The sequence below is a fragment of the Gambusia affinis genome, linkage group LG04 (genome assembly GCF_019740435.1).
Source record: "Gambusia affinis linkage group LG04, SWU_Gaff_1.0, whole genome shotgun sequence".
Taxonomy (NCBI): Eukaryota; Metazoa; Chordata; class Actinopteri; order Cyprinodontiformes; family Poeciliidae; genus Gambusia; species Gambusia affinis.
Window position 1 is genome coordinate 26,571,689 of NC_057871.1, and position 11,479 is coordinate 26,583,167.

Here is an 11,479-nt window from a genome sequence, read left to right on the forward strand (position 1 = left end):
AAAGCATAAAAATGATGTGGAAAAAGTTAAATCTGCGGTCACAATAATATCCTAGGTATATATTTTGGAGAGATTTCCATAACGTATCTGATTTGTAAATGTGGCGGTACAACAGTGAACTTGCAGATGTGAAAATATAAAATAAAAATTGCTCCAGGTGTGGCAGACGTCCGTTATCAAATAGTTGTCGCAGTTGTGCTTATTGCACCGCATCCTGCCCTTCGTGTGTGATTTTTCACCACGAATTCAGAAAACGCGCCGGGGAAAACGGCAGCAGAAACGAGCAGCAAGTAGACCGACGGCAAAAGGATTCTTAACGGAAATCAAAACCAGACGATGTTTCGAGGCGAGAAGGAAAACTAGAGAGATATGCAGCAGTTTTAGAAGAAAACAGGGAGAAAAAAACCCACGCCTTGCCACATTCCGAGGTGATGTTTAGTTTTCACACCTGCAAAACGCTTTCCAAAAAGTATGTAAGTGGTCGGGTTCAAATCGATGACTGAAAAGCCGCCTCTTGTGATGGCGTTTCCTGGTACTGACTTAATGAGGTCTTATCTGTTGAGAAGATTAGGTGTGAAAAACTTATTTTAAAAAAATTATTTTACTCTATCACTATATCAAAGAGCAAAGCTTGTAGATTTTCCGAAACAGATAAGCTAGTAAAAAAAAAGAAAAAAAAAAGTTTTTAATGTGTTCAAAGGATTTCCTGCTAAGCACACGTCAGTAGTTGATTTTTCGGTCTTACAGGGTTATTCTTGCAAAAGAGGGATAATAGTAATATGGTGATATGACAAGAGCAGTCATTTTGCAAAAAAAATAATTATTTAAAAAGTCTATGTATTTGTAAGAAAACAACACACTGACTGAAAAACTCAGTAGGTTATGTTACGTGTGAGCTCAAACCCAACAGGAGTACTAATACCAGGTTTCAGGTTTTCACACATGCACTGGCCTTCAAAAGTATTCCAACCCTTTTGAACTCTCCCATATTTTGTCACATTACAGCCACAAGTATGAACACATTTAATCGGAATTTAATGTGAAAGCCTGACATAAAGTGGTAGACGTTTGTGGAGTAGCAAGAAAATGATGTAGGATTCAAAATGAGGTTTTTTTTTACCACTAAAAAACTGAAAGGTGCGTTGTGCAACATCATTCAGCCCTGCTGAGTCAATTCTTTGTGGAGACACTTTTTGCTGCAGGGTTAGTCTCTACCAGCTCTCTGCATCTAATGACCAGGTGTGCAACTTTTACCCATTTTCCGAAGACAATTGAAAAGGCAGCTGAATACTTTTGCACACCGCACTTTTCAGCTTGCTATTTGCAAAGATGTTTTGAATCATGCAAGATTTTCTTTACTTCACAATTGTATGCCATTGTGTGTTGGTCTTTCACATTAAAGTCCAATGAAATATATTTGTGTTTGTGGTTGTAATGTGACAATATATAGAAAAGTTCAAGGGGTGTGAATACTTTTTATTTGGAGACAATTTTAAAGGAGAGATGCAATAATAAAAAATAAAAAAAACTCATCTAAATTTCTCTAATCTATATCGACTAATATATGTTGAGGCACTGAATATGGAACAAACTGCATTTTTAATACTTTGTTATTAAAAATCCAGCAAAACTCTGAGTTATAAAACCATTATTTGGTTTATATAAGCATTTAACTGGGTTTTGTAATCAAACAGGATGATTTCATTGCAGCCTGGGTTCTGAAAGAGCCTAGCATCAAGTTTTAAAGGAGAGGGAAAAGAAACTGCATTTAAAATATCAAAAACAAACACTAAAAATACAAACTATTATGTGATATAAAACAAAAATAACTTCTGCTAGAAGCTCCAATCACAGGTTAGGAAAACTACCACAATGTTGTGATGAAATATATAATATGTGTGCAGTTATGTTAACATTTATGTAAAAAATGTCTAACTCAAAACATACATCTGCAACCGTCACTAAACCCTCACCCCGGTCCTGCATGCTGTTATGGGTTTTTTTTGACAAGCAGTTTTCTTTGGAACTGCACATTAGCATATCAATGTTTTGACATGAGTCACTGAGAATCATATCAATACGGTTTGTGTTAGTTGTGAGCTGACAAAAGTAACAGAACGATTTCTTTTCAGGCTGGCATTTTAATCAGTGGCGCAGCTAGAGAATCGTCCATGGGGCGGGGGCTGAAGGAGAGGCCCCTTCGGCCCCCGTGTGGAAGGCCTCATCGATTGGAGCATGTGAAAGTCCACCACATGCAAATCGACAAAGTATCCACAAACACACTTAAAAGCCGTTTATTGTACCACTGCTTCCTCTAATAAAACTGGCATTATTAAAGTATTTTTGTCTCGTGTGCTAAAATATGTAAAAAAGGCATTTACTTTCTGTGGCTCTCTCCCCATTCCAGCTAAACGGCCCACTCATATCGAACGCTTTCACTGGTGTGTTTTGCATTTCTGGGCCACTGAGCTCCAACATGTCATGAAATTCACCTTCTGAGGTTTCAGTTTCAGCCTGGCTGCGTGAGAAATGTTGAGTGGCTGTCAAAAGCAACATTTCTGCCATAGCGTTGATGACTAATTTATAGTAAAAATACCGGCAGTTGTGGTTGCCAGAATTTTATCGTATAAATATTTTATCGTATATTTTATCGTATCCATACAATAAAATTCTGGCACCCACAGCTGTCGGTATTTCACCATAAATTAGGGACGTCATCAATGCACCTGATGTTACACTGACATGTAAAAACACTTTGCTACGAAAATGGAAGTGTACATCACCTGCAAAAATGTAACCATAAAGATGTCATGCAAAACAAGGTTGCTATTTTCATAGTTAGTTTTTTTTTTTTTTTTTTTTTTTTTACATTCTCGCCCAAAAAAACTGCCTTTTTCTCCCCACACATACATTAGAAGTGAACTAGAGTGCGCTTTAACCAGACAGAGACCTGGGTTTTTAGGCGGACCAGAGTTCACTTCTCTGGCCCATGTTGGAGTTTGATTACGCATTCACACCTCCATGGCCTGGCCACTGCCTTCCTACAGTGTCCTGCTCTATTCCGCTGGTTTTTACCGAGCCAACACCTTCCCAAATGAACAGAACCTTCCAGGCAAAAGAACCAGAGTCTGATGAGAGCAGACTAAACAGGTCTGATACAAAGAAATTGTTGCACAAAATGTGACTGTGGATGCATCTGAAATGATCACAGATTAACAATGAATAGCATGAATTGAGTTTCGTCAGGCCCTACCGATAAATACCACTTATTAATATTTGTGATATGAAGTTGGTACTTTGGCTCAAGCATCAGGACTGATCAAAATCCCAGCCAGGATCATGTAGCCTAGCCAGTTGTTTCCAGATGGAATACATGGAGAAATTGGATCAATTCAAACGTGCAACAAATTCTTGTTTTGAGAAACTCTTCCATATTCATCTTAGTAAAACGTACGGCTCCAAATTAATGACCTTCATGTCTGCTGCGAGTACATTTAACCGTCCAGGGACAATCTAAAAACAACCGGCTTACATGTGATTGAAACGTCTTCACACTCAATGAGCTTTCACACCTTCTCCTAAAGAATGTCATGACTCATCCTCCACTGACCTTTTCTTGTAGTCGATACACATTAATAACGAGGCTGTGGTTGTGGTGAGGCGTTAACGTTGTGAGGAGGGAGTTCCTCCTTCCCTGTCAGTTGCATCGAGTGCAGCATCTAAAGCGGATTTATGTGCCTTCCTAAGCAGGTGAGACGCAAGCTTCAGTTTTTTTGTATCGCTTGTTGATTGTTAAACTCTGTAGTAAAATGTTTTTGAGTGGTCGACTGTGTTTGGAGGAGAAACGGTGGGCAAGTAGATAGATCAAATTTCTTACTTATGATGGGAAAACAGTGAGAAAGTTTCTGCTGTCTGACTCTTGAGCACATAATGGAAATTACAGGAGGGTGATACAGACTTAAGGTTTTTAAAACAATATTTCATTCTTCTATTGTGACAATAAAAACAATTTATTACTTCTTTTCACATAAAGTAGCGTTGTGTCACTAAATTGCTCACAGTAATATTTTTAAATGTATTGATATGTAATGACATTGTCTTTGAACAAACAGTGGAAAAAATGCTAAAACTAACAATCTGGACAGTTTTTCTTTCACTGAAATTTACAACAATAAATCAAAATTCTTACGATAAGAAATGTGTCACAATAAATGATAAATAATACTAATGAGAATATTTCAAAGATTTATTTTCTTGAAGGCTTGTAAATGTTAATCTATTCGAGCTAAAAATGCTTCAATAGATTTTTTTATTTTTTTTTGGAAATAAAAAGAGTTTTAAAAGTAATAAATGCGTCGAATCATGTTTCAAAACATCCCAAACAGTTATAACTTGTCTCAACATACAGTTCAAGTACTGCATGTTGATTTTGGAAATTTTTTTAACACAAAATGTAATTTTTTTTTAGTAACCACATGCTGAACCTGCCCTGAAATACACACCGCATCTATTAACCCAAGCATTGCAGACACCAAAAAAAGTTTTCCATGCTTGCAGACAAACCAGCGTTCACTGCCTCCAACATGTAATCCTGTTCTTCTAACTGTTCTCATGTCACATATTCAGGTCGTGCAGAGATCTTCTAAAGGAAACACTGGCAGCAAACAGAGGAAAACATGGCCACTCCTTTTCTGTTCATCCTCCTTCATCTGCTCTCAACCTCCGCTGATGATTGCTCTAGCCAACTGCATAACAGTCAGTTTTTTCTTTCTATGCTCTGGGATTTAAATTAAAACGTTTATACTTTGCTTGATCTCATCTTTTTTTGTCCTAGGTCTCACTTGTTACAATGATTACAGTCATAATATCAGCTGCACATGGAAAAGCTCACGTCATAAGACTGATACCTGCTCAATATATGCTGAAAGACTGAGCATCAAAAAAAAGTATTTAAATATAGATATAGAGCCATACATGTTTTACACCACATTCTAACTAATTATATATATAAAAAACAAAACAAGAAAACAAAAAGTAGCATCATGATTCTCCCTCTTATCTTATTATTTTTACTCAGAAATGCTTCTTGTAAGCTGCAGCCTTTTGATAACGCCAGACCAGACTTGAAGTGCTCATTGATTTTTAGTGGAACTGAACTGGTGAGTATTAAAGTCCTGTTTATACTACAACATATTTAACATCTCTGTACATTGCCATACTGTTGAATGTTTTTCTAAAACCCAGAGAGCTAAAGACTATTTAAGTTGTCATGTGACCAATTGTTTTTTGTCCAACAATCACTTTATGTTAAAGGGCTCATGATAAACATTTTTAATTTCATTTTTTATATATTTCCACATTTATTCTATAAATCTTTTTAGGTAGAGTTAAGCTCAATATTATTCATACTGGATCTGGGTGTAAAACAACTTCCATTCAACCAAAATGGTTTGTTTCTTTATTTACAGATAAAGAGAAAAAGAGTATCAATTTGGAAAAAATATGCATACACACATATGGCTAAGAAAAGAGAACGTTCCTTTCAGAAATGTCAAACTCCAGGCCTCAAGGGCCACAGTCCTGCAACTTTTAGATGTGCCTCTGCTGCACCACAGCTGAATAGAATAATTAGGTCATTAAGCCGTTTCATTTCAGTGTTTTTTTTACCTGTGGCACATCTAAAAACTGCAGGACAGCGACGGGAGGACTGGAGTTTGACACCAGTGTTTTAGATAGAGGCTTAGAAAAGGAACCAGAACTGTTGACCAGGGCCATTTTCTGCATGGTGATGTACAAGCGCTGTAAACTATAAACCCTCTAGTCCCAAAACAATGTTAGCACTTATGGCTTTACTAAATTGGACTGAAGATTTTTATGGTTATTTAAAAAAAGTCCAGAACAATAATCTATTAGTTTATGTGTGTGTATGGCTTTTTCTAACTAGGTCCATTGATGTGGATGGACACAAACATCGCATGTTATTTCTCTATTTGAGAGAAAAGTGTGCTTATCAATTAAAACAAATAAAATCAATAAAACGTTCAGCTGACATTTTAAGATTGACGAGAACAAAAAAGTGGTACAAATGTAGCCTAAGGGTTTGTCTTGGGTTTGTTTTTCTTTTCTTAAAATGATCTATTTTCTTTCAGTTCCAAACCCATACTAAGGTATCCATGAGTTTGAGCTGCTTCCCTTCAAACCAAAGTGAAATCATTGTTTACCAACCAGCATGTCACAGTAAGTAGGAACCGTCAACTTTACCATCTTGTCGCATTACCTGGTGAGCATTTTACATTTTATGATCCTGCAGTAAAGGTGAATCCTCCTCCAAAGCCTGAAGTCAACTTTACCAACCTTTCCTGGTTCTCCCAAGTTCGAAAGCCTACAAACATTAAATATTACTATTACAAAACAGAGCTTCAATGGAAACAAAAGGGACACAGATGGAGCGTGAGTAAACATTTTAAGATACAAAGAGAAGAACAAAGGATATATCCATGATGTGTGGCAAACAAGCTTTTGAAAAAGAAAAACCATGCTGTGGGCAACCTTCACAAAAAGAAATGTACTTATCTTCTTAAACTGAAAAGTGAGGCAGACGATGTATGAAAAAAATTAGCTCCTCTGCCTCCTCCCTGTGGTCCTACTGCCGCTGCAGCTGTGTCAATACAGAAACAAATTACCGCAGCAGCAAAACCGTTTATCCGCCATCATTGGTGGCCATGCTAACGAGACTTAGCATTTACGGCAGGAATTCAGTGGATTCAGCGTAGCAGAGAGCAAGGGGAGGAGCAATGTGTTCACCAGCAAATTCAACACTGCCAAGTCCTTCCTCCTGACTGACTGGTTGTTTCTGACTGAGAGCAGTGTGTTCCTGCAGATGGCAGTAGGACCACAGGGAGGAAGCAGGCTATCTGTCTCAATCTACACTGTCAGGACATAGTGAAGGTCTTAAAGATGTGAAAAATATATTTTTATAAACTATTGCATTTTGGACTGATGTGAAACGTTGTCTATTAATATCTGTCCCTACAGGACGTCCAGACCAAAAACAGTAAATGTCAATGGGAATGTACGGCGCAGCTGGATGAAGAGTTGCTTCTAGAAAGCAAGACTTATGACGCCCGCGTTCGTGTGTTGACCCTCTATGGCGAACAGACGAGGGGAAGCTGGAGTGATTGGAGCCCCACTGTGTCTTGGGTGCCCAGACCAAGATCAGGTAAAAAAATAAAAAATAAAAAATGAGGTCAGCTAAAATGGAGCCAGCGAGTTTAGTTGGGTAAATTCATTTGGTGTCACGGCTGTCCAAATACAGCTCTCCTTTGTTTGTCCTGTCACCATGGAGATATGTTTTCTGAGATTGTGTTGCGTATCAGAAAATCTAATAATAAATCGTAAGCATGAAACTCAAACAGATGTCGCAGAAGAACTCAACCCATCAGGACTTGTACGTCTCTGTGTGTTTCAGGAGAGGATGTGGTTGATCTGAACTGGGCTATTTTGAGCCTAGCAGTGTTTGGTTTGTTGCTGTTGCCTGGCGTGTTCATCACAATGCGCAAGAACACCTGGTAAGTAACTGGTAAAAAAATAAATACATTCAAATATATCAGACGAATTATCACAGACCTACATAACTTTATTGTGTGCTCAGTTCCAGGATCTACATACTGAAGAAGATTACAGGTCCACCTCTGCCCGATCCTTCAAAGGCAACACAATTCCAGGCAATCTTTTGGTTTTCTTTTTTTTCCTGCTTCACTTTTTAGCAACAAACATACGATAAGCTAAATTTAATGCAAACAATTACAAAAAAAGCACATTGGAAATCTATAAAACCACATTTGAAAATAATATGATTTCTTAATTTCTCATATGTGAATGTTACACATTTTAAAAACATTTTAATACAATAATGTGGGAAACACAATGGGAGACTGAAAAGACTAAAGGTGATCTATTATATTATGTTATAGGATAGCTGTATGGGCTATAAAAGCATGTAGACTGAGCCCCTTGTTACTTTAAATGTAACTAAGCTGCTGCAGGCCACGCCACCAACTCAACGTTTAGCTGAATCATATTAACTTAAGCATTTTTCTCGGTTTTAGGTCAAAAACCTGACTGGTTTTTAAATTTTTTTCCCATCTTCTCTTGCTTCCCCACTCTCGTATTTCTTTCCACAGACCTGGTTGGATCCGTACTTCACCAGTGAATTCTATCAGTCCTTCTTAAAATCAGCAGACATCGTCTCTGTTGAGGAAACGTCCGCCGTGGACGACGTCACACTCTGCACGCCGGACAGAAAAGTGATGCCAGAGCTGAACGAGTCCATTTGTTCCAGCTTCTCCAATCACAGCTACTCTGAGTTTTGTTGTCCTCCTGTGTTCCCGCTCACCGCTGGGAGTCCGAAGCCCCATGCCGTAGAAGCCTCCTACAACAACGTTCCTGGTCGCGAAGATGAGAAAACTAAAAACCGGGACAGTGACGTCGCGAGAAGAGATGCGGAAATGGTGAAGGCCCTTCTGATGGGTGGAATTAACCACGGGGCAGTGGTGATTTCTGACTACAAGAAGGTTCAGAAGCTCCATACCGAACTCCACAGTTTCCATAGTGTGGACTCAGGCATGACCAGTTATGAAGAAGTCAGTCAGGAAAGCATGGAGGCCGACAGCATCAATATGGTTGAGGGGACGCCATCGGCGCAAGAAAACCGGGAAATAAATAATGAAGGGAATGAGACAAAATCAGATATTCAGAAGTTGTTTGAAGGCAGTGAGAGCATCTTGGGCAAAATCACCATTGTTTCAGATTACAAACAAATTCCCATGATCCCGGTCAAGAATGCAGAGCTCCTGCGGCTCCACAGCGCAGATTCAGGCATGGAAAGTTACGAGGAAGTCAGTCAGGAGAGCATGGAGGAAGACAGCACTTATATGACGGAAGGACACGATGGTGGGTCACTGAGCAAGGAGAGGAAGGAGAGTGAAATTCAGAAATTGTTTGGAGGTAGTCCAGGCATTTTCTGTCAAAATCCTCCTTGTGGTTTTTCAGATTACAAACAAGTTCCAACAATCCAGGCTGGAAGCCCTGAGCTCCCCTGGGTTTCCTGCCTGGATTCAGTCGTTAACCAGGTAAACTCGGAGAATCTGGAGAACATCATGGAGGAGGATGATAAGACCGCCGAAGGCACTCGCCTCTTATTTCCTCCTTTTCCTCCCCCTGCTTTGGCAAACCCCTTGATATTTTTGTCACAACGGCCCTTGGATACGTCTCAATCAAAGCTGGGTTCTGCTTTGCCACCACTGTAAATGAAACAAATTACGTCAGGCAGCGTTGTGCACCAGTCCAGTGACAAAGATCACATACCAGTAAGGCAGGGTCAACGCAAAGAATGGGAGGCTTAAGTTTCTGTCCCATGCAAGAAAAACAACAAGCTTTAATGCCCAGCAAAATATGACAATATAAAACATATGCAGTTAGTCACTGGTATTGTTATTGTTGTGAGGATTTTATCCACTTTCCAAGGTGGAAACTGTGAAAGTATTGATACTTCGGGGTGTCTTTTTGATAGTCCAGTAGACTCGGTCTGATTGGGGACCAAAGTTACATTTGTTTCATTTTGAGCAGGTATGGTTCACTTTGATGCTGCACTGCGTCAAATGAACTCAACCATTTGGAAAACCTCTTGCCCTCTCCGTCGCCTATGGTGGTGCTGCACCAAGGACCACTGAAGGAAATTACATAAACACCTCTGAAGAAGACGTGAACACAACTTCCAAAATGTACAGACAAATGAACGGTGCCAGATTTCAGCGGTTGTAGGATTTCTCTTTTGTAATTGGCAAAAGACCACGAGCCATTTCTGCTACTAGTGCTGGACTCACAGGTTCGCTTTTGTTGTATTTACGCAGAAAGCCCTGCAGCATAGTCTGTTTTTGGAACGGTCTCCAGTCCACCTGACATTCACATATGCATTTAAACCCCAACAGAGTTCCAGAGTTCACGGATCAGAGTTCACTTCTTTGGTCCACATTAGAGTTAGGCTGCACATTCACACCTCTCCAAGCAAACCAGACTTTCCAGGCTAACGAGCCAGAGTTTGACGAATGCATGTTATCTGACTTTTTTTTTTTCTTTACCCACGCTCTTTCTCGTTAAAAGTTAAAAAAACAAACAAACAGTAATTAGTGGTAGTTTTTGCATGTATGCCACCCTGGGCAGCATGTTTGCTAACAGCAACCAGAATGCCACAGTTTGACTTGGACTCCATGTATTGAGGGCTAACTGCCATACCGCCTGAAAAATAATCAAAGCCCAGGATATCCTCTCAGATATCCTGGGCTGAATGACGTTCAGCTCAGCCAGGTAACCAGCCTCCTCTTGCGCCACCAGCAAACAGGATGTACATCACCGCAGGGGGCTGAACAGAAACACCACAAATCCTGTGTCAAGTATTTACTGAGTAATTGTGCAGAAGATTCAGTAATCACATGTGCAAAATGCTATGCAATTAATTCAGAAAGTTCTAAATTGTAAAGTTTTTCATTCTTTTACTTTCCTGAGCAACTGCTAATGTTTATCCCTTATCAAAAACTCCCACTGAATATAAGTGAGCCTTGTGAGAGCTTATAATGCATTTATTATATCAAAATGTACTGTCGACACTATATCCAGTGTTATAACCAGTTGTTTATCTTTATCTCGAAGAAAATAATGGGGCTAATGTATCCTAGATACTAAATACAGACCATTTTTATTGATAATTTCCACAAATGTTGCTTAAGAGTCGTTTTGCAAAAGATTTGGCTCCTCTGGTAACACAAGTGGCATTAATAAAGATGGGAGGAAATGCACACATCCCAAATTTAAAGCTCACTAATGATAAAGGAATATAAAGTATTTGGAGCTGCAGACTTGGATGTAAGAAATCCCTGTCTGTCTTCTGTTGCAAGACATGTATAGTAGCATTTAATTTGGTGATTTTTCTCTGAACAAAAGAAGGACTTGTGAAGTTTAGATCTGTGGCACTAAGGTGAACTTTGAACTTCAAAGCAGCTTGGATGGGTGATGTGTGTTGATTCGTAATGAAGGGTGGATGTTCTTAGAAAAGTAAATTATGTGTAAATAAAGTTTTAAGTAGCAATAAATGTCCAACTATTAAATCATAATGCATAACCTACAGCACAGTCAGGTGTTTTATTCTATTACTTCATTATCATTAGTGCAGGGATTAATGTTTTTGCAGTTTGTCTTTAAATTAGATTTTATTTTTTTGCTTATTTTGCCATAAATCTCTTAAATTTCTGGGATTTTTACAATATATTAAATATATTTTATTCTTTTTATGGATGTCCTTTGTATTGCCTATCCTGTTAATAAACAAATGTAGTGCACTGTAAGAAGATTAATCCCAATAAAATAAGTTTTGCATCTTGTCGAGATATACCGCTGTCTGTTTGGCATTGGGCTTGACATGAAC

General features: G+C 38.8%; 1 protein-coding gene across 1 annotated transcript; it reads left to right on the forward strand.

Annotated features, from left to right (window-relative positions):
* Positions 1 to 3,708: 3,708 nt before the first annotated feature.
* Positions 3,709 to 11,434, forward strand: LOC122830324. The gene is made up of 10 exons (XM_044115581.1): positions 3,709 to 3,750; positions 4,627 to 4,755; positions 4,835 to 4,946; positions 5,078 to 5,159; positions 6,150 to 6,237; positions 6,311 to 6,450; positions 7,036 to 7,219; positions 7,469 to 7,568; positions 7,652 to 7,724; positions 8,184 to 11,434. The coding sequence occupies exons 2-10, from the start codon at positions 4,677 to 4,679 to the stop codon at positions 9,306 to 9,308; spliced, it is 1,983 nt and encodes a 660-aa protein (XP_043971516.1). The 5' UTR covers positions 3,709 to 3,750; positions 4,627 to 4,676; the 3' UTR covers positions 9,309 to 11,434.
* Positions 11,435 to 11,479: the final 45 nt, after the last annotated feature.

Bases quoted from the DNA above. Each gene is read 5' to 3' on its own strand.
- LOC122830324 (XM_044115581.1), top strand. From the start codon at position 4,677: ATGGCCACTCCTTTTCTGTTCATCCTCCTTCATCTGCTCTCAACCTCC. The intron at 4,756-4,834 runs GTCAGTTTTTTC...TTTTTGTCCTAG, and splicing joins CTCTAGCCAACTGCATAACA to GTCTCACTTGTTACAATGAT. The intron at 6,238-6,310 runs GTAAGTAGGAAC...ATGATCCTGCAG, and splicing joins TTACCAACCAGCATGTCACA to TAAAGGTGAATCCTCCTCCA.